The 23396-nt window shown below is 42.0% G+C and overlaps 1 protein-coding gene across 11 annotated transcripts in view; it reads left to right on the top strand.

Annotated features, from left to right (window-relative positions):
* IL1R1 (interleukin 1 receptor type 1) overlaps positions 1–23149 on the top strand; it is a 69273-nt gene extending 46124 nt beyond the window's left edge. For 6 of the 11 annotated variants that reach the window (XM_036355327.1, XM_036355326.1, XM_036355325.1 and 3 more), the window contains exons 3-11: positions 6061–6295; positions 6404–6593; positions 8668–8836; positions 10146–10211; positions 12211–12328; positions 13308–13459; positions 19076–19219; positions 19907–20074; positions 20601–23149. In XM_036355327.1, the coding sequence (XP_036211220.1) occupies positions 6061–6295; positions 6404–6593; positions 8668–8836; positions 10146–10211; positions 12211–12328; positions 13308–13459; positions 19076–19219; positions 19907–20074; positions 20601–20992 (1634 nt within the window). In that variant the 3' untranslated portion in view covers positions 20993–23149. Of the gene's footprint in view, positions 1–3073; positions 3176–6060; positions 6296–6403; positions 6594–8667; positions 8837–10145; positions 10212–12210; positions 12329–13307; positions 13460–19075; positions 19220–19906; positions 20075–20600 lie in introns of all 11 variants that reach the window. The other 5 variants (XM_036355318.1, XM_036355317.1, XM_036355320.1 and 2 more) reach the window with 4 other exon arrangements.
* Positions 23150–23396: the final 247 nt, after the last annotated feature.

Below are 23396 nucleotides of genomic sequence, written 5' to 3' on the forward strand. Positions count from 1 at the left end.
TCTGCAAATAATGCTATTTCACTTTACCCTTCAAACTGGGTGCCATCTATTTTTTTCTTGACTTAATGTACTAATTAGATCTTCCAGTAAACCAGCGGTTCTCAACCTGTGGGTCATGACCCTTTTGGGGGTCGAACGACCCTTTTGCAGGGGTCACCTAAGTCTATCGAAAAACACATATATAATTACATATTGTTTTTGCGATTAATCACTATGCTTTAATTATGTTCAATTTGTAACAATGAAATTGGGTGTCACCACAACATGAGGAACTGCATTAAAGTGTCGCGGCGTTAGGAGGGCTGAGAACCACTGCTAAACTATTGAATAGAAGTGATTAGAGTGGATATCCTGGCCTCACTCCTAATCTTGCTGTGATAAAAGCTGTAGGTTTTTCATAGCTGAGAGTTTACCTCTATTCCTAGTTTACTCATGTAGGATTTTGTCATTTTTTTTTTTCTGGGTCTATTGAGATGATTATATAGATTTTCTTTTAAACTCTGTTGATATATGGAATTTCATTGATTGATTTTTTTGAATGTGAATCCAACTTTGCATTTCTATGATGTTATATACATCACAATATATTATCCTTTTTTAATATATTGTAAGATTTAGTTTGATAAACTGTTTTAAAGAAATTTTGCATCTATGTTTATAATGATTGGCTTATGTTTTCTCTTTTTTTTGTAATGCCTTTGTCAGGTTTTATTATTAGAGTAATGTTGACCTCATAGAGTGAATAGGGACATGTTACTGACTCTTCAATTTTTTGCAAGAGTTTACCTAAAATTTCTTCCATAAATATTCCAGTGACGCTATCTAGGCCCCAAATTTTCTTTGTTGTAAGATTTTAGCTGCAAATTCATTTTCTTTAAAAGGCCAGATACTAATAGCCCTTAGTATCTGTAGGGCTATTGAGGTTATTTATTTCTTTTTGAGGGAGCTTTTATAGTCTGTGCCTTTTAAGGAATTTTCTTGTTTCACATAAATTATTGAATTTATTAGCATACATTTGTTCTTAATATTTCCTTATTACTCCTTTGAGAGATAACACCTTTCTTTTTTCCTGGTCATTCTGGATGGAGATTTTATCAATCATATTTTTTGAAAGAACAAGCTTTTAGTATCTGATTTTTCTCTGTTATTTTTCATTTTCCATTTCATTGATTTTTTTTGTTAATCCTCCCCTGAGCATATTTTTTCCATTGATTTTTAGAGAGAGTAAAAGGGAGGAAGGGATTGGGGGGGGGTACAGAGGGAGAGAGAGACAGAGAGGAGGGAAGAAGGGAGGAAAGGGGGGGGAGAGAGAGAGAGAGACATCAATGTGAGAGAGACACATCCATTGGTTGCCTCCCGCACATACCCCAACCAGGGCCAGGGATCAACCTGCAGCCCAGGTACATGCCCTTGACGAGGAATCGAATCTGTGACCTTTTGTTGCACAGGTCAACCCTCTAACCCCGAAGCCACACAGCCAGGGCTCACTGATTGTCTTTTGGATTCATGTTATTTTTTTAATCTTCTACTTACATTGGGTGCATTTTTTTCTAATTTATTGGGTGGAAACTGAAGTCATCAGTTTGAGATCTTTTTCCTTCTATAGGCATTTAGTGCTGTCAGTTTTCCTCTACCCACTGCTTTCATTGAATATCATCAATTTTGACATGTATTTCCCTTACCATTCAATCAAAATACCTTCTACTCTTTTTATTTCTTCTTTGACTCATGGTTATTTAGAAGTGTGTTTTTTAGTTTTATTTTATTATTTTACAAATAATGTTTTTTTATGATTGCATTCTGCACACTCTGGAAGTTATGTTCAAATCTGCTGATACTTTATAGAACTGATAAATTAGGGTAGTATGGCTTCCCAGCTAACACTGTATTTCATATTCATTTAAAATGTCTTGTCAAACATATTGGGAATTCCTAGATAGCTTTTGGTTTTTGATTTCTAATTGAATCCTATTATCACCAGAAAATATACTTTGTCTAATTTGAATCCCTTTAAATACATCAATTATTTGGTGGTGAACAAGAATATTGTATATGTTGGTAAAGTTTTTGTGTTAAAAATGTGTATTCTGCTATTGTTGAGTAGGATTTTTTATAAATATCAATTACACCAAAATTTTTGTTCAAATCTTTTATATCATTACTGATTTATCTAATTGTTCTACTTGTTCTATCAATTATTGTTTGAGTAGGGTATTGGAATCTCTGACTATAATTGTGGGTTTTTCTATTTCTCCTTGCAGTCTAACATTTTAAAAATATATATATTTTATTGATTTCAGAGAGGAAGGGAGAAGGAGAGAGACATAGAAACATCCATGATGAGAGAGAATCATTGATTGGCTGCCTCCTACACGCCCCATACTGGGGATCACGCCCACAACCTGGGCATGTGCCCTTGACTGAAATTGAACCCGGGACCCTTCAGTTCACAGGCCGAGACTATATCCACTGAGCCAAACCAGCTAGGACGCAGTCTAATATTTTTGCTTCAAGTATTTTGAAGCATTGTAGTAGCTTAGTAAACATTTAGGATTACTATGTACTTCTTGATGAATGACTTCTTTATCATAATGAAATGACCCTTTTTATCCCTGTTAATAATCTATACTGTAAAATCTAGTTTGGTTGTTATCAATGTAACAACCATGTAAACTTTCTTTTGATTAGTGTTAACCTGGTGTGGGCTCCTACCATTTTTTTTTTACTTGAAATGATTTTGCATCTTTCTATTTAAAGTGTGTGTAAGCATGATGGCGTGTGTGCATGCATGTATGTGTGTACATCTGTGCTAGGCAGCATACAGTTGGATTCTTCTCACCTTATCTAATCTGACCACCTCTGCCTTTCAATTAGGATGTTTAGACCATTAATATTTTAAAATATCGTTATTAATACATTTGGATTTAATTTCAGGATCATATTTTAGTTTCTATTTGTCCCATTAATTCTTTGTTATTTTTTCTTTTTTTGCTGGCCTTTGGATTGATTGAGAATTTTCATGATTCATTTTATCTCCTGTGTTGGCTTATACTAAGTAACTTTTTGTTTTAAGTAGGTGCTATTGGAGCCCTGGCCAGTGTGGCTCAGTTGGTTGGAGCATTAGCCCATGCACCAGAAGGTGGCGGGTTCATTCCCAGTCAGAGCACATTCCCAGGTATGGGTTCGATCCTTGGTCAGGGTGCAGGAGGCAACTGTTTGATGTTTCACATCTATGTCTCTCTTCCTCTCTCTCTCTCTCTCTCTCTCTCTCTCTCTCTCTCTCTCTCTCTCTCTCTCTCTCCCCCCCCCACCCCGTCTCCCCTCTTCCTCTCCCTGAAATTAATAATAAAAAAATAAGTGCTCTCAGGCTTCTGGTATCCATCTTTAATTATTACTGTTTACCTTTAAGTAATACTATGCCATTTCACACAGAGTATAAGAAACATAAGGCAGTATACTTCCATTCTACAACTTAGCCCCATTGTTCCCAGGCCTTTTACAGCTTTATCCTAAATAGTAAAAATGCAATATGCAAATGGTCATTACTCTGTGAAGTGTAATGACCGACCACATAGAACCGGATCACGGGTCAGCAGGAGGGTGGGCAGTGAGCTACAAGTGGGCGGTGGAGAGCTACAGGAGGGGGCAGGGCAGCAAGCTATGGGGCGGGGCAGGGGAAGGGGCCAGGGGGAGCTACAGGAGAGCGGGGCAGCGGCCGGAGAGCTACTGGAGGGTGGCAGCGAGCTACTGGCCCACAGATTCGTGTGCAGGGCTACTAATATGTTATAAATCTTACTATACACTATCGGTTTTGCTTTAAACATGCAGTTATTTTAAAGGAGATCTAAAGAGTAAGAAAAATCCTATATAATAAAGAGCTAATATGCTAATGGTCAGGACGCCCTCACATGTAACAGCCCATCGGCAGGAGGCGGCGTGCGCCTGTGCTGCGAGGTGGTTGCTCCAGAGACGGGCGGAAGCTGGGAGGCTCCCGGAGGAGGCAGGACCAGCCGAGGTGGCTCGCAGGACTGAGGGCGGGCCTTGAAGCAGCCAGAGAAGGCCAGGGGGGTCGGGGGCGGGGCCAGGCACGCTTGAGCTCTGGGTGGAGAGGTTAGGGTGTCAAAGGGGGCGTGGGTAGGCAGGTCTGCGTGATTTCATGCACCGTGTCACTAGTCATTTTATAATTACCCATGTAGTAAGCATTTCTGGTGTATTTATTCCATTGTGTAGATTCATTTTTATCCAATATTATTTTCTTTATCTCCAAAGGACTTCTTATATTTTCCTAATAGTGTAGGTCTGGTGATGAATTTTTACAGCTTTTATAAATACACAGAAAAGTTTTATTTTGTCTTTATTTTTGAAAAATATTTTCACTGAGTATTACTTCTAGGTTGACTTTTTATCTTTCAGTATTTATCTTTATGCCACTTTCTTCTGGCTTGTATTTTTTCTGGCAAGAAGGCTGCATTACTTTTTCTTTGTTTGGTGGAGTTTTCTTCATGCTGCTTTTGCCTGGGTTTCATTGTGATATTAGAGTCTGTGAGCTCCTCGTTTTCATTAAATCTTGAAAGATTTCCACCTGTGTGACTTCAAATACTCTTCTGTTTCACTCACCTTTCCTCTACCTCAGGGATTCCTATGTCATGTACTGAAGTTGTCCAGCAGCTAAACACTGCCCTGTTAATGTTGTTCTTTTCTCTTTCTCTCTGTGTTTAATTTTGAATAGTTTCTAATGCCGTGTCTTAAAAGTCACCAAGCTTTTCTTCTGCAATGTCAAATCTGCCATTAATCACATCCAGCGTGTTTAAGTCAACATTGTAGTTTTTATTTCTAGAAATTTGATTTAAGTTTTTTAAAAACAACTCTCACGTCTCTTCTCAACAGGTTTGATCTAGTATCTCAAACAAGCGAAACACAATAGTAATAATTATTTTAATTTTCTATTTATTCTATCACCTCTGTCATTTCTGGGTCAGCAGTGATTATTTTCTCTGCGTTATTGGTTATATTATCCTGCTTCTCTGCATGCTTAGTAATTTTTTTAATAGATGCTAGACATTGTTATTTCCACCATTCTGGTTGCTGGATATTTTTGTATTATGAAAAATGTTCTTGAGTTTGCTCTATCATAGGTTTATTATTGTCATTTCAGGTCTTGCTTTCAAACTTTATTACTTATGATCAGAAAAAGTTTTATTCTAGGCCTGATTTTCCCCGTCTACTGAGTCAAAACCCTTCTGGATATTTTACCTGATGCCCCATGATTATTGAGGTTTTCCATTCCAGCTGTAAACAGCAACTATTTCCAGAATTGTGTGTGGGTTAGGTATAATTTACTCTAATCCTTTTGGCAGTTCTCACTCTGACCTTGGGTGGTTTTTCTTATATAACTTAAACTAATCAATACTCAGCTGAAAATTTGAGGGAGGCTCTGTAGGTCAGCAGAGTGCTTGCTCACTTCCTCTCGCGCTCGCTCTGTGTGCAGGGTGGGCCTGTTGGTGCTCTGCCCTGCACACGTTTGGTTTCCTTGGGTTCCCAGCTCCATGTCCTCACTCAGAGATCAGGAGACTTTGCCTAGCTTTCCTCCTTGCAACGCCACGGTCCTGGTCTCGCTAGGCAGCAATTTGGGAAGATTCTAGGGCTTCCCTCCTTTGACTCCCACCTTTCTGATATTTCTGTTTTTATGTTCAATGTCTTGAACATTATTGTTTCATAAACATTGCCCATTTTTCAGTTGTTCAGGTGGGAGGGTAAATCCACTCCCATCTTGTACTGAAGCATGTCTCTTACCTGCCGAATTTTCACCCATTTTTAGATGGCTCAAGAGGGGATGAGAGGTTACATAACTTGCTCAAGGGCACTCAGGTAGTAAGTAATACAATTGAATTTGGATATAAATATTTCAGACTTCAAAGATAACGGTGTTAACCATAAGGCTGGTAAATATTTAATATGAATTAATGTATTGAGTAATTGATACATTTATATGTAGATATTATATTAAGAGACATTGACAGATTTCATATAGAATTTCCTTTTCCTTTCTCCCTTTTAAAGGTAAATGTGAGGAACGTAAAGGACCAATAATTTTAGTTTCTTCTGCTTATGAAATTGCTGTTCGTCCATGTCCTCTTAACCCAAATGAAAACAAAGGCACTATAAATTGGTATAAAAATGACAGCAACACATCTATACCTATGGAAAGAGGCTCCCGGATCCATCAGTACAAAGATAGGCTTTGGTTTGTTCCAGCTAAGGTCGAGGATTCAGGAAATTACTATTGCACAGTGAGGTAAGGAAGAAGTTACTTTGATACAGACATGTGTTCTGTGTACCTACAATAGTTAAGACAGAAATGTCCTTTAATAATGATTGATTCACCTATTTTGATTTATTTTAGAAATTCAACTTACTGCCTCAAGATTGAAGTAACTGCAAAGTTTGTACAACATGAACCTGACTTGTGTTACAGTGCACAAGCTATATTCGAACAGAAACTAATTATTGCAGGAAATGGACAACTTGTGTGTCCTTATTTGGATTATTTTAAGGATGAAAACAATGAGTTACCCAAGATAGAGTGGGATAAGGTAATGTCTTAATATATATATATATTTTTAAATCTTTATTGTTGAAAGTATTACATAGGCCCTCCTTCCCCCATTAACTTCTTCCAGCCACTCCTGTCCCCGCCCCCCGCCCCAGGCCCTCACCACCCCACGCATATATACACAAGAGCTCATTGGTTGATCTCTTCCCACCCACCCTCCCTGCCTTCTCTCTGAGGTTCAACAGTTTGTTCATGCTTCTATGTCTCACGCAATGTTATATTAAATATAGTATTTTACTTTTCCAGCAAATAAAGTAGTTTTCTTTCACAGACAATATGTTGAATCTGCAAAGTACATTTTCATTTGGCATATCATTTACTTTTGAGTAGTGAAACTTAATAGGACATTTGAAAAAAGTTGTAAGACTGCATATATTTAATTTGCAGCCTTACTAAAAGCTTACTTTCTGTTATTTTTCTTAAGAAGATATAGTTGAAGAAGAGTATAGTAAGAATAAAAGAAGTTTAAAGATAAGGCAGTATAAATTTAGGGTTTTTAAGAGATAACTATTTTTTGAAAAGTATTCTTTTTTATTTATTTGTTAATCCTCACCCAAGGATACATTTAAAAATATATATTTTTTATTGATTTCAGAGAAGAAGGGAGAGGAAGAGAGAGATAGAAATATTAATGATGAGAGAGAAACATTGATTGGCTGCCTCCTGCACACCCCACACTGGGGATCAAGCCTGCAACCTGGGCATGTGCCCTGACCAGGAGTTGAATGGTGACGTCCTGGTTTATAGGTCGACGCTCAACCACTGAGCCATGCCGGCTGGGCACCCAAGGATATTTTTTCTATAGATTTTTATAGAGAGTGGAAGGTGGGAGGGTGAGAGAGATAAACATCAATGTGAGAAAGACACATCCCTTGTTGCCTCCCATACACACCCCAGCTGGGGCCAAGGATCGAACCTGCGATCCAGGTACATGTCCTTGACTGGGAGTCAAACCTGCAGCTCTTTGGTACATGGGCCCATGCTCTAACGAGTGAGTGACACAGGCCAGGGCACAAAATTTATTCTTTTGTGTTTTATTAAAATATCAAGTGGTCCATGCCCTAGCTGGTTTGGCTCACTGGATAGAGCGTCAGCCTGCGGACTGAGGGGTCCCGGGTTCGATTCCAGTCAAGGGCATGTACCTTGGTTGCAGGCACATCCCTGGTGGGGGGTGTGCAGGAGGCAGCTGATTGATGCTTCTCTCTCATCGATGTTTCTAACTCTCTATCCATCTCCTTTCCTCTCTGTAAAAAATCAATAAAATATTTTAAAAAAGTGGTCCTTAAATAACTTAATAGTTTCTTTCTATTATTTTAATCCTCACTGGAGGATATGTTTTTATTGATTTGAGAGAGAGAAGCATTAATAGGTTGACTCCTGCACACACCCCAATCGGGAATTCAACCCACAACCTGGGGCTGAGCCCTGACCGAGGACTGAACCGCGACCTTTCGGTGTCCGGGAGGATGTGCCAAACCACTGAGCCACAGCGCCCAGGGCAGTAGTTTCTGTAACTGTCTTGGAAGAGATTGGCTCGCACTCCATGGAAACTATCAGTTTGCTACCTTTGATCTACCGAGCTTGTTAGGGCTTCCTTGGGGAATCATGCTGTGCAGGGGAAGAAACACAAAGTCAATAATATCTGTGAAGAAAGGAAGTACAGCATCACAGACAATCTATATAGTGTGAGCGTTCTTTCCTCCACTGTGTTTTTCTTTATTTCCAAATAAATTTGTTTTCCAAGTGCAAGGCTCATAGGTGTAAGCATTTAATATCCTAGGAGTATAATTATGACTTTTGCCACAAAAATCACATTAAAATTTGTTATGCAAGGAATCTTTCTTTTCATATATATGTGTGTGTGTGTGTGTGTGTGTGTGTGTGTGTAAGTACATATTTGTATATATATGTATGAATATATATAAAATATAATGTACATTTTGCATATGTATAAAACATTTGCTGATATGGAAAAGTGGAATGTTTCCTCCTGGCAGACTGGAGAAAGTTATTAATTGGTTTTCAATACTTTCTTCCTGTTGCTCTCTATCTAGGACTGCAAACCTCTACTTCTTGACGATGCAAACTTCATTGGAGAATCAAATAAACTCATCATCATGAATGTGACTGAAGCACATAAAGGGAACTACACTTGCCGCGCATCCTACATGCTCCTGGGAAAGCAGTATCACATCAGCCGGGTGATCAAGCTTTTAACTCTTGGTGAGTCACGGCTCTGTCCTAAGACTTCCCACCAGGGAAGGCCCAGGGATCAGGATTCTACTATCATCTGCATGTCCACGGAGGAGCTGAAGCCATGAGAAGCTGGATGACTTGCCAAAAGTCACCTGGTTTTAACTTTTGTTGCTAAATACTATGTAAATGGCTTCCCTCCTGCTTCAGACGAAGTGCTAATTAAATAGACGGATATGAGTCGGGTTTCCATCTGACCAAGGGGGCTCATTCTTTGGGATGGCTGATGATGGTTCTTTCTGAGAGCTCCATAAATTGTATGTGATAACGGTCACTCGCGGGGGTTTGACAGTTAAAGGGGTCTCTACTGCGAATCATGCTGGGAATCACGCACAGGAGGGCGTGTCCCAGGGCAGGGACCCAGAACCGGACCGCCTGACTTACAGCGGAGCTTTCTTACTTCCATCATACTTTACTTTTTCAAAGTTTGTTATTTTGTTGAATCAGAGTTAATTCCCACTAGTATCAGGGAATCATAGTTTTCAACAGTCACAACCGTCTTGAGCTTTGAGCAGCCTCCCTCTGGTCCTTGTGGAGCTCTGGTTGGTTCTTCCTGACTTGTAGCAACCAGACCAGCAGACCTATTCTTCCTCTCCCTTTCTGAGCCCTTGTGTAGACACACTGTACTTAATCAGGGGTGAGGTCACTTTTAAATATTCTTCTAAAGGAAGATTCAAAACTATTTATTGAGCATCTACTACGTGCCAGGAACTGTTCTAGATGTACGTGTATTAGCAAACCAAAGAGACAGGATCCTGCTTTATGGAGCTGGCATTTAAGTTCATAGTTTCTCAGGGTTGGCCACAGGTTACCCCTTGAAGCCAATCTTCTTGTAAATAACAGTCAGATTAATTTCTGGAGCTACTTACTATTTTTATCCTGTTCTAATAAATTATGCCAAATTGCTTGACATTCTATTCTTGGGTCATTAGTAAAGGTCCTGTGTATGAGCAGGTCCAGCACCGAAGGCCCTCTGGGGAGTGGTGCTCCCCAGGGAAGCACCGCCCCCTCCTCGTCCTGATTGGCTCTGGGAGAGCCATTGTCTGCAGCCGGGGCCCAAGCTGCTGGGCTCAGAGGGCGCAGGCTTGGAGTGGGTTGTCATGATTTGGCTGTGGCCTTCGTGCTGGCTCCCTCTTTCACTTCTTGCCTCTGTCTCCTGCTCCCGACATTTGAGGGAATATCTGCTGGACGCCATGTATAGCTTGGTGTACTTGCCAAGTGTGGGTATCATTTGAGACGCTGATCTGTGCGAGACTGAGCCTGTGGATGTTTATTTCAGAGGAGAACAGGCCCCAGAGCCCTGAGATTGTGAGTCCGGTGAACGAGACGATGGAAGTGGTCCCGGGTGAGTAGCCTCTGGTCAGGACAGGCTGCGGTAATTATTCTGAGTTCGAGGTGAAGATAAATTGTGCCTTTACTGCACAGAGCCTAAGCTGTTCACTGGACATGCCTGTAATTAGAGAGAAAGTGGCTCAGGCTGCATATTAAATGTTCCTTTGGATTTCTTGCCTCTTATGGCACACATCGAACCACACCTGGTTGGGCTGTCCCTGCTTTCCTGCGGAGACTGATTACGCACAAGAACCCCAGCCAGAGGCCAGCCTCAGCAGGCCGAGGGTGGGAAGTGTGACTCCCGGTGCACAGGGCGCCTCTGGTGCTTTTAGGCAGGAGAGCTAGACTGCAGGCAAAAGGATGTCATTCTAGAAAAACACTGTCACAAGTTAGTTAACTTCTACATAGTTTAGTCCAAGAATAAAATCTTATAAACATCCAGCCCAGCCCCATACAGTGCAATAGCCGCAAGCCACATGTAGTTACGCATATGTAAATTTAAATTAAGTTAATTTAGTTCAAGTGAATATTAGTTTCTCAGTCAAGAGCTTAGTAGCCACATGTGACCAGTGACTTCAGGGTTAACACAAATAGAGCACATTTTCATCATCACTGACTGTTCCATGAGAAACCGCTGGTCTAAGCATAAAAGCAGGTTTTGGTACCAGAGGATCAAAAATCATGTTAGTGTACAAAATTCTCGTCTGTAATAGTAACTGCAAGAAGACAAGGATTAGAAGGTAGAGTTGTGACCTGTGGGTTCTGTTAATTTGTTACTCAGGATGTATGGTAATATAAAGAAATTCTTAGATATAAGCTAACAAACATGTGTAACTCATAATTATATATGGGCCTGTAGAATCGAGAGCAGAATTTCCCAATCCTTTCTCATGACTGTGCCCCTTTGGGAGCCTAAAAAGACATTTCCCTTCAGCCCTGCTCCTCTCTCAGGACTTACATCATAGATTCTGTCTGTCTGTCGATGTACTATGGCCCTTTGAGGGCCACAAACCCTTGCAACAGCTAAGATTTCCTTGGCCCCTTAAACAGATAAAACAATTAAAGTATGACATGCCCCAAATAAAATGTACATGATATTTTCCTGATTTGGTGGTAGAGGGAGATTTTAGAAAAAAATAGTGAAAACAGATAAACAGTTATAAATTTGACCAAACAAAAAATAAAAATATCTTTACCAAAGGATTTCCATAAGAATGAAATGAAAGCAAGCAACACCGAGGGTTTTTGAGTTGTCGTGTGTGATGAGTTACCACAGTGATGCCAGGAAATAACGGGCAGGGATAACCAGCAGTCCTTAAAGGCAAAGGAACGCTAAGCTTATAAAAAACATGTTAGTTTGCCATTAATTCAAGAAACGCAGGCGAAATGTGAATGGAATGTTTTTCCTCTCTGAGTCGGCACTGACTCGTGGGGGCACCTGGGGTGAACGCATGGCACTCATGCCGGGCGAGTGGGAAGTGCAGTCTTGTGTGGGCGAGAGGGGCTGGCTTTTAAAATGTATCTCCTTTAACTGGATTCTACGTCTGGATTTTCACTCGGAGTGCTGTTTTGGAAAATGTACAATATTGGTGTACAAGAATGCTCATGGAATAGTAATCATAATAATGAAAAATTAGGAACAGATTGTGTTTAGCACTGGGAAAATGATCATCATATTCTGTCTGATTGTGGAATGCTGAGCCAGCCACGAAGGGGCCTATTTTGGAAGGCTAATCTTGTGAGCCAACGTTCCCAACCCAATAATAATTACAAATAGTAGATAATAACACCCATTTAAATAATTGCATGTGTACACAGAGAAGATAAGGAATGAGATACAAAATGTTTACTAATAGTGATTATTTATAGGTGGTAAGTGTAAGGGTGATTTTTCTTTTTCTTTGTGCTTTCCTATAATTTAAGATTCTTATTCAGTAGCCACTTGTTAATATAGATAAATGGATCACTTGAAAATTAATTAATGTTAGGCTTTAAAATGCATTGCTTCGCAGGATCCCAGCTGCAGTTGGTATGCAACGTCACTGGCCCTGTAACTAACTTTGTCTACTGGAAGTGGAACGGGTCACTGATTGATGATGACGACCCGGTGCTGGCGGAAGACTACATACAGTAAGCATGCTGAGCGCCAACCACAGCAGAGACATTTTGGTGTTAAATTGCACGTCATACTTTATACAGTCTTGATGGTTTCCAGTGGTCGGCAAACTCATTAGTCAGCAGAGCCAAATATCAACAGTACAACGATTGAAATTTCTTTTGAGAGCCAAATTCTTTAAACTTAAACTATATAGGTAGGTACACTGTCATTAACTTAATTAGGGTACTCCTAAGGCTTAGGAAGAGCCACACTCAAGGGGCCAAAGAGCCGCATGTGGCTCGCGAGCCAAGCCGCAGTTTGACGACCACTGGAATAGCAAAAGTTACTTGGTGGTTGATTGGTTCTTAACCCTTTGCCACCCATATTGAGTTTCGTTAAGCTAAACAGGATTTACAAGAGCTTGTACATTTAAGATAAAAATGCATGTCATCGTGGTGCAAATTCAGGACAACTTGGAAGGCTTTCTGTTAAATTAGTTACATATGTTGCAACATTCCGGTGAAGCAATCTTCATGTTATTCCACTCTTTAAGTAACCTAAAAAGGACGCATAAAATGGGCCAAGAATCACGCCTTCCGCTGCTCAAGTCCTCAGGGCTCCTGGAACCTCTCTAGGGATAAACTCCTGACTCCTTAGCCTCACCTTCAAACCCTGTGCCGTCTGCCTACTCTACTCTTGTTCCATATATTCCTTCCTGTGCCCCATGGAGACCAAAATGCATATGTTCATATTTTTCTTCTTGGAAGCTGGTGATTTTTATTCAGTTTCTCTCCTACTGCGTCTTTTACTGGTAATGGACGTAGGTCCATAACATCTCGATCAATGTTGCTAACAGCCTGATGGTTATACCTGTGCGTAGGCTGGTGGTTGTTTCTGCCTTCATTTATGCAACAAATAAAGAGAAAGACCATGCACGTGGCTTACTTGTTGTTAATGCAGTTTACTTAAAACAACTTATTCTCTCTCTCTTTCTCTCTCTCTTTTGAACAGAGTGGAAAATCCTGCATCCAAAAACAGGAACACGGTCATCCTAATACTCAATATTTCAGAAGTGAAAAGTAAATTTTATCTGTATCCATTTATCTGTGTAGCCAGGAATAAATATGGAATAAATGCAGCATATATCCAATTAATACACCCAGGTAAACAGTAAAACTGTTTATTGGAAATGTGCTTTTATTTTACCATGGTAAGATCCTGTGACCTTGAGGTTTGCAAGGCCATTCCCTCTGCCCAGAATGCTCTGGGATTCCTGTTAACCTGGAGAACAGCTTCCCTTTCTCACTTCTCCGCTGAGCTGCTTCTTCTGCCGGGGAGCCTTTCTGTGCTGCTCTCTTCCAGAACGGAAGTGGGGGGGGCCTCTGCTGCGTGCTTCCCTGGCACTCTGGTCCCTGCCCGCCACGGGAGTTGTCAGACTTAGTTTTCTTTATTTGACTGTAATTCCTGAGGTGCTGCAGACCACTTATCTTCCTAACTATCCTATTTCCAAAACTAGTAGCAACTTAAGTCTGGTCGCAGTAGGTATCTAATGAATATTTTTAGGTGAATGATGGATGTGCAGGGGAAGTTTAAATGTTGTTTTTAAAAATATATATTTTTATTGATTTCAGAGAGGAAGAGAGAGATAGAAACATCAATGATGAGAGAGAATCATTGATCGGCTGCATCCTCCATGCCCCCTACTGGGGATCAAGCCCATAACCCAGGCATGTGCCCTTGACCAGAATCAAACATGGACCCTTTAGTCCATAGGCCAATGCTCTATCCACTGAGCCAAACCAGCTAGGACTGCAGGGGAAGTTTAAATATCCACTTTCCAGAGAGAGTGTCAGAAGTTATTGATTTTCATGAGTTATATAATCTTAAGACACAGTATTGAGAGTATTTGTGAAATATTTTAAGATTATTTGTAGTTAAAATAGGGTATTTATGAATGTGTACATGGGAGAAAATCTGAACAAACTATTAGACTTAATAAATGAATTTAGCAAGAAAACTAGTCTATATATATATTTAGTATTTCTATGTATGTCTATAAATACCAACAAACCAATAGAATTACATTTAGAAGTATCATTTACAGTAGCATCAAGAATTATCAAAGACATAGAATAAGCTAGCAAAAGCTGTTCAAGACCTCTGTAATACAAACTAACAACAACAACAATATTATTGAGTAAATTGCAGAAGACCTCAATAATGGAAGAATACACAATGTTCATGGATTGAGAGACTCAATATTGTAAAGATGTTAGTTGTCCCCAAGTGAATTTATAGATTAAAAACCATCCCACTCAAAATCTCAGCACTGTTTGTGCAAGTATGGGTGTGTGTGTGTGTGTGTGTGTGTGTGTGTGTGTGTGTTATGGGCAGGCTTATTCTAAAAGTCATATGGGAATGTAAAGAGTCAAGAACATCAAGATGGTCTTAAAAATGACAAGTTTATAAGATTTATACTATAGATACCATGATCTTGTATGAAGCTACAGTTTTGAAGATTGTAAACATAACCTATCAATTGAGCCAATTAGCTATTGGTCTAGAAAATGGTATATCTTGATTTCTACTTTATACCCAAGTCAATTGCAGATGGGTCAAAGACCTAAATTGAAAAAGTAAAATAAGAGAGCTTTTAGGTTCTCTTTTCTTTTCTTTTTAAAAAATATGTTTCTATTGTTTCTTTGTGTTTTTTTGTTTTGTTTTGTTTTTTTGTTTTTGTTTTGTTGTTAGAGAGAGGAAGGAAGAGGGAGAGTGAGCTAGAAACAACAATGAGAGAGAACATTGACTGGCTGCTTCCTGTATGCACCCCTCACCGAGGCTGCAACCTAGGCATGTGCCCTGACCGGGAATTGAACTGATGGCCTCTTGGTGCATGCGTTGATGCTCAACCACTGAGCACATTGTCTGGACAGGTTCTCTTTCTTGATGCCTACTTACCCCTGACATTTATTTTTTATTTTATTTTTAAAAAATCTTTATTGCTGGGAGTATTACAGATACCCCCCTTTCAACCCCCCATTACCACTTTCCAGCCAGCTCCCACCCCACTCCAGGCCTTCACCACTCTTTTGTCTGTGTCCATAGGTACTGTATATATGCATATAAGATCTTTGGTTAATCTCTTTCTGTCCCCCCTTCCCTTCCCTGAGATTCATTCGTCAGTCTATTCCATGTTTCCATGCCTCTGGTTCTATTTTATCCATCAATCTATTTTGTTGATTAGATTTCTTGTTCATGTATTTTGATTTTTAGATTTAATTGTTGATATATATGTATTTACTGCCATTTTATTGTTCCTATTTTTCTTCTTTCCTCCTCCTGCTTCCTCTTTCTCTTCCTCTTTCTCTTCCTCTTCCTCTTCCTCTTCTTCTTAAAGGATACCTTTCAGCGTTTCATATAATCCTGGTTTGGTGGTGATGAACTCCTTTAGCTTTTTCTTATCCGTGAAGCTCTTTATCTGACCTTCTATTCTGAATGATAGCTTTGCTGGATAAAGTAATCTTGGTTGTAGGTCCTTACTACTCATCACTTTGAATATTTCTTGCCACTTCCTTCTGGCCTGCAAAGTTTCTGTTGAGAAATCAGCTGACAGTCGTATGGGTACTCCCTTGTAGGTAACTGACTGCTTTTCTCTTGCTGCTTTTAAGATTTTCTCTGTGTCTTTAACTCTTGGTATTTTAATTATGATGTGTCTTGGTGTGGGCCTCTTTGGGATTCTCTTTTTTGGGACTCTGTGCTTCTTGGACTTACAAGTCTGTTTCTTTCACCAGGTAGGTAAGTTTTCTGTCATTATTTCTTCAAATAGGTTTTAATATCTTTGTCTCTCTCTTCTCTCTGGCATCCCATAATGTGAATGATGATACTCTTAAAATTGTCCCAGAGGCTCCTTACAGTATCTTCATATTTTTTGGATTCTATTTTCTTTTTGCTGTTCAGATTGGTTGATTTTTGCCACCTCATATTCCAAATCATTGATTAGATTATCGGAATCATCTATTCTGCTGTTAAATCCCTATAAATTATTATTTATTTTAGTTAGTGTATGTTTAATTTCTTTTTTTCATGTTGAAAATATTTATTTATAAAAAATACAATGGGCCGAAACCGGTTTGGCTCAGTGGATAGAGCGTCGGCCTGTGACTGAGAGGTCCCAGGTTCGATTCCGGTCAAGGGCATGTACCTGGTTGCGGGCATATCCCCAGTAGGAGATGTGCAGGAGGTAGCTGATCGATGATTCTCTCTCATCGATGTTTCTAACTCTCTATCTCTCTCCCTTCCTCTCTGTAAAAAATGAATAAAATATATATTAAAAAAAATACAATGGGATAAGTTTATGCTGAGAAATTCAGCAATAAATACAGCTGAAAACACAGCACGTCTACACCAATAAACTGGCACAATGGGAAGGGCACACGCACCACCCAGACCCACATGTCTGCGGGTCCAAAGGACTTGAGAAACACCACTTGGAAAAGGTCTCGTTCTCTCAGGTGAGAGAGTGAGGACACAAATAATCACCAATGCACTCAGATCATTAGCAAGCAATACTGTAGAAACTTCAATCTGTGAACGTCTAAAATCCTGCACCTTCAGTTTAGTTGGCAGACACCACCTTCAGCTTAATTTCTGACTGGTCCTTTTTTATGTCTTTGATGTTCTCACTAAGGTTCTTGAAATTCTCACTAAGTTCCTTGAAAGTTTCACTAAGTCCCTTGAAGTTGTCATTAAGATCCTTGAGCAACCTTATAACCATTGTTTTGAACTCTGTATTTAGTAGTTTGCATGCTTTCATTTCATTTACTTCTTTTTCTGGAGATTTCTTCTGTTCTTTCATTTGTGACATGTTTTTTTGTCTCTGCATTCTGACTGCTCCCCTGTGTTTGTTTCTATGTCTTAGGTAGAGCTGCTATGTCTCCTGGAATTGGTAGAGTGGCCTTGTGTAGTAGGTGTCTTATAGGGCCCAGTGACTCAGCCTCCCCAGTCACCTGAGCTGGGCACTCTAGGTGCACCCCTGTGTGGGCTGTGTGCACAATCTTGTTGTAGTTGAGCCTTGATTGCTATTGGTGTTGCTGGGAGGAACTGACCTCCAGGCCAATTGGCTGTGGAGACCAGCTGTGACTGTAGTGGAAGAGCTGCTGTGCAGGAGACACCCTTATGGAGCAGGACTTGCTTTAGTGGGACTTTGGTGTTCACTGAGTCTGTCCCTTGAGTGTGTCACTGTGGATGTGTAGAGTTGTAATCTAATTTGGTCTGGAACTGTCAACCACCGCCTGGGGCCATTGGGCAGGAGCTACAGAGAGATCTGCAGATGGCTGTTACTTGGAAATGCCCAGGCAAGGTCAAGCTGTGAAGCAAGGCAGTCTTAGGTTTCTTATTGATCGATTTGGGGCACACTGATGTCAGATGCTGCTTGTTTAAGAGATTTTAAGAAAGTCTGAAGCCTGAGCCAGGATAGGCCATTCCTATAGAAAAGCCACTGCAAACAGTTTGGATGGCACTGCAAATTGGATGGGGCGGGATCTTGGAAATCACCACGGCAGACTGAACAGTGTGAGCCAGGCTGATGGAAATCAGATATGGCTGCCAGTCAGTTTTGCAAGGGGGAGGTCCCAGCATAGGGACAATGACCTCTATGAGCCCTCCTGTCTGGAAGAAAACGGCCCCTGAATTCTTGCCCTGAGGCCAGATAATCCAATTCCTCCCTGAATGTCCCAGGTTCCTTTCAAGCTGCAGCTCCAGTGCTGGAGCTCAGAGAAATCAAGTCCGAGTACGTTCGTGCTCTGGCCCTTTAAGAAGAACATGTGGGTCTCCAGCTGCCTATGAGTCACTCAGCCACAATTCCCACTGGTTTTACAACCTGAAATTACAGGGACATCTCTTCCCAGCTCTGTAACCCTGGGCTGGGGGGTCTGATGTGGGGTGGGACTCTTATTCCTCCTGGGAGGCCTCCACAGAGATGACCTCCCTCCTGATTAAAACCACACCACACATAGGTGTTGGACCAACCCATTCCATGTCTCCACCCCTCCTACCATCTCAGTGTACTTTCTTATTTACTTCTCTCATTATAGGATTTCTATTCATCCAGATTTCATGGTTGTTCTGTATTTTAGTTGTAATTTTAATGTTATTATCTGAGGTGGTGAGTACCAGCATTTACCTACACCACCATCTTGGTTCTCCTCCTGACCCCTGACATTTGCAAGTCCCTTTCTTGTTTCTTCTTCTCTACCCCCTTCTCCTTACCTTTCCTTCACTTTCCTCCTCTGCCCCCCACTCTGTAATCAATCATTGGATGAATAATTAGCCAGTGAAGCCTGGAGAATATCCAAGTATTAAACATTCTGTGTGGCATCCCTCACCCTTCTCTTTCCCCCTAGCCTTCACCTTTCCCTCCTGACTCTTCTACCTCTAGGAACTTTTGCTGGCTTTTGAGTAACTTAGACTCTTTTTACTATATTGTGCTCTATCCTATGGTCTTTGTTATTTTTCTGTGAGATTGTATATTATACTACTTAGGTGGAAATTTAGTACAATGCACTGTAGTTTTTCTACATGGTATCCATTCTAGATGTCTTTGTACGTTAATATCCATTCTTAAGTGGTAATGAATGGATTAATACTATCTGAAATTTGGGATTACAGGCCAGTCCCAAATATGGTTTCTCTGGGATGATGATGTTTAATTTGTTGTGCTCAAATGTTTAATTCTTTTGGTTCTAATAAATCCTTTTGGTTTCCTCTCTTTTCTGCTCTAGTCCCCAGTTTCCAGAAGCACCTGATTGGTATATTCGTCATGTTAACAGTAGTTATTACCAGCTCTGTTTTCATCTATAAAATCTTCAAGGTTGACATTGTGCTTTGGTACAGGGATTCTTGCTATGATTTTCTCCCGAAAAAAGGTACAATTTTTATTTTCTTGTTGAAGAGAGGGGATAGTTAAGAGATATAGAAGATAACTAAGAGAGTTTTTACTTAAATTTTAAAATGAAATGTAACATATATAAAAATAGTAGTTATTCTTATATATAATTACAGTTTCATAACTGAGCAGACTGACATTGTTTTCCAAGTTACTGCTTTAGGCTCATAGTGGTGGGGTCAATGGTATTGAGAGCGTCTTCATAAACCCGGTCACTCAGGACCCGCTCTGTGCTGGGCAGAACACAGACCACCCAAGATTGCTATCAAATCAAAGAAAGGACTCAATTTTCATGCATGCACTCTCTCTTTTGTTTAAATCTTGCAAAAAATGAAGCTGCAATAATACATAGATGGGAGAATGGTAGAATTGGGTGTTGTGGCGTGGGGAGGGAGACGGGAACTGGAGGTCATGCCCACGCAGAGAGGTGGAGGGCGCTGCATGTGGGTGGCCCTCAGTAACATAAGAACAGCTTTACAGTAAACTCAGCAAAGAGACACTTGTCAGGGTACAGCATTTGGAAAAGGTGTGCTGTGTTTTGTATTGAAATTTCATTCATACCACCATATGAAATAGTAATTCATTCGGAAGTGCGTGTTTGCTATATCGACTTTACCAAACCTCTTGTTCTCCCTTGTGGTTCTAAAATATCACATTTCCCCTTTAGATTCAGACGGAAAGACCTATGACGCATACATACTGTATCCAAAGACCCCTGGGGAAGCGTCCGCCTCTAATTCAGATATTTTTGTGTTTAAAATCTTACCTGAGGTCTTAGAAAAACAGTGTGGATACAAGCTGTTCATTTATGGAAGGGATGACTACGCTGGGGAAGGTATGAACGTAAAGGGAGAAGTAAAAATCTCATTTTGAAACTAATTTATCTATTAAATTAACCGGGTTAATTAAATTGGGTTTCATCTTTCTAGATGACTAGCATAGGTAACATATTTGACAATTTTAAGACCCTCTTCAGTGGTGCATAATGATGATTTTCACATTATTTAATGCAAAATATTTACTTTTCTCATATTTTGTTGAAACAACAATTAATTAAGTTGTACTTCGTTTTGGAAAACGTAATTGCTAGTTAGATCTGAAAATTGCTTTACAGCCGATACAGTAAAATAAAAGAGGAGTAGGTCAACTGGTTTACCAACCAGATTTTAAATTCCTGCTGAAAGTGCTCTGAGTCCTAAGAGAAGGCTCAGCCTCTGGGGCCAGTGTTTAGAGCTGGTCTCTAAGTGGGACCCTCCTTTAACCCTAAGTAAGGCAAGTGTTAGGGGACACGGGGTTTGGCTCCGGGAAGAATGACTGTAAATAGAAGTTGCCCTCACTCTGCCGTGCTTTGTGTCTCTCAGACATTGTTGAGGTCACAAATGAAAACATAAAGAAGAGCAGAAGGCTGATTATTATTTTGGTCCGAGAGACGTCGGGACTCAGCTGGCTGGGGAGTTCGTCTGAAGAGCACATCGTGCTGTACAACGCCCTCGTTCAGGAAGGGGTCAAAGTCGTCCTGCTGGAGCTGGAGGAGATCCAGGACTATGAGAAAATGCCCGCGTCCATCCAGTTCCTCAAGCGGAAGCAGGGGTCCATCCGCTGGCCAGGGGACTGGACGGCGGAGAGGTCACAGTCTGCAAAGACGAGGTTCTGGAAGAAGGTCCGCTACCACATGCCTGCTCAGCAGCCCCAAGGCCCAACTCCAGGGAGAGACTGCGAGGGGAGGGCCCCGTGCCTCTCGGGGAGCAGGTGATGCCTGTCCTGTGGCGTTGGGCTGGGCTGGCCTCGCTGATGTACAGGCACAGGGTGCACTTGCATGACCCTTCCTTCACCCAGGCCACCTGGAGTCGGATGGGTAAGGGCAGGACGGAGACAACAGCAGCCCGGGCAACTCAAAGCAGAGGGGCGGGGAAGGCCTTCCAGAGGCCGTCGCTGCCCTCTGGACGTGTGAGCTGCCGAGAAAAGGCCCGGGAGAGCCAACAACTGGAAAGAACATTCAGGAAATGCATTTGTGGAGTCACTCACAGTTCCAGGGGCTGTGCCCAGACGGGACTGCAGGGCCCCTTGAGCGGCCGGGGCGTGCGAAGACATTGGAGAACTGGCCACTGGCCTTGCATTTTTCACACACATCTGCAGCCAGCAGCCGTTTCCAAAGACTGAATTTCATTGTTTAGACCTTTAAAACTGCCATTTCAACAAAAAAAGAGATTCTCCAGGATTTGAAGGTTTTAAAATAACCTTAGCTTTCCACTGGGGAGAGGTCAAAAGCAAGAGTAGCAGAGAAGGGATCCTCTCCTGCTGCCCCTGGGATGGCCACGCTGCCCCACCTTGTTCTTCTGCATTTCACTTGGCTCTTTACTTTGGAAGGACAACTTCCAGGTCACTTCCTCCTCCACTGGGTCACGCACACGACCCACAGATTAACCACCTTCCTGACCACTGCTCTCCTCTCAGCGGCAGCGCCGGCGCTCCTGGCTCAGGAGCAAAGCCGGGCTACCATTAGCATTTCACTGCGGGGCTGTGCTGCCCACTGGGGGCTCCGGGCTGGTTTGCGCGGTGCTCCCTGCAGAGTGCCCGCCTGATGCCTGGATTTTATAAAGCCGGCAGCTGCCGAAGGCAGCCACTCAGCGCGGGGCTGGCCGGGCTGCTTCCAGGGCAGCGGCCGAGGGTGTGACCTCGGCCACACCTGCCCTGCCCCCTGCCTTTTGTTGGAGGAAATGGTAGTTTCCAGGATGGTACGCAGCTCATTCTTGTAAATGTTGGAATTAACAAAAGTCACGGTAGATTTTTACGGAAAAGTTTCTGCCTCCATATGTTCTTCCCCTAAAGTAACTGCATGTTGGTAAGTAAAAACGAGAGAAGTTGTGTTTGCGTTTTGCTGGTGTAGAAGAGCACGTTAACACTTGATAGTTGTCCCAGGACAGTTCAGAGGAACGCGGACACTGCACAGCCACAGCCGTGAGCTCCCTCCTGAGGTCACAGGGACATGGTAGGTCACATGGACACGGCAGACCTTTTGTTTTTGTGTTTTTAATATTTAATATCATAAGCGAACACAGACTTTCCTTTGGTATTTTTTTCCCTCAAAAGTAATCAGAACTGGACAGAAGTGGATTTGCTGCCGCCTCCTCCCACCTATTTCTCTTGGATTCAGTCTGGCAGTCGTGGGCACAGCGTGGCTTTGGAGCTGCTGTTTTTAAAGAAAGCGCTTTCTTTTCACCTGGGAGACCCGGCCAGCAGTTTGGGGGTGCCAGGGAGGACTGTCCTCTCCCCAAAGGCCGAGCAGCTGGGGCACATCGTGCTGAGAGGTTCAGTCGGTCAGCTGTAGAAATACGCGCACGTGAGTCCCAGGAAGGCCGCTCTGACCCCGAGAACTAGCCAGGAACAGGGTGAGGGCGGACAGCCAGGAAGGGCCAGCGGCTGGCACCTGGGGCCTAGGGGCGAGAACCCCGGCCACGCCCGGAGGAGGGCGGAGAGCCCCAGAGGAAGGCGTACCCCCGAGTTCCCTGGAAACTATTCCCCCAAAACCTCTTTTAAGCTCGTCCTTTCAGGGCTCCTCGGTGATTAGATTTCACTGCGTTTCTGATGGAACAGGTTCCAGCCTGAATGCTTACGGCGGTTTGCACGTGCACTGCAGTGTTGCATTTCAAGCTGCTACCACTGGCTTAGCTGGGTTTCTGTTCCATCCTCCCGACTCTCTTATTTGCAGTTGCAGGTACGGAGCCGGCGTGAAAGGGCGCTTGTGATGATTATATCTGTAACGGTCAGTGATGAGGAGCTTTTTACAGACTCGTGTGTATGTCAGCAGCAGATACCACATATTTTTGTAGTAAAAACACCAATTCACGTACAGCGTGTATCATTGATTAGTGGGCTGTACTTGTTTTCTAATAAAATTGTCAAAACCTGGTATCGAGGGTTCTCATGGCCAGGCCCGATGTGGGGCGAGGGCACCTTCAGCCGGGGAGGGTCAGGGCCTGGGGGCCCACAGAGCCCCGACTCCCGCCAGGGGCCTCAGCCGTGCTCCCTCTGCTTGCTTCTCTGTGGAGAACAATGCAGGTCTTAGGGTTATGAACCCTGTACCCGTGCAGCAAGGCCAGACAACACTGTATAGACTTGCACATTTTACAAAGGTTTCTTTTCATTTTCTTCTTTGA

This window comes from Myotis myotis, unplaced genomic scaffold, assembly GCF_014108235.1.
Source record: "Myotis myotis isolate mMyoMyo1 unplaced genomic scaffold, mMyoMyo1.p scaffold_m19_p_22, whole genome shotgun sequence".
In the NCBI taxonomy this organism is placed as follows: Eukaryota; Metazoa; Chordata; class Mammalia; order Chiroptera; family Vespertilionidae; genus Myotis; species Myotis myotis.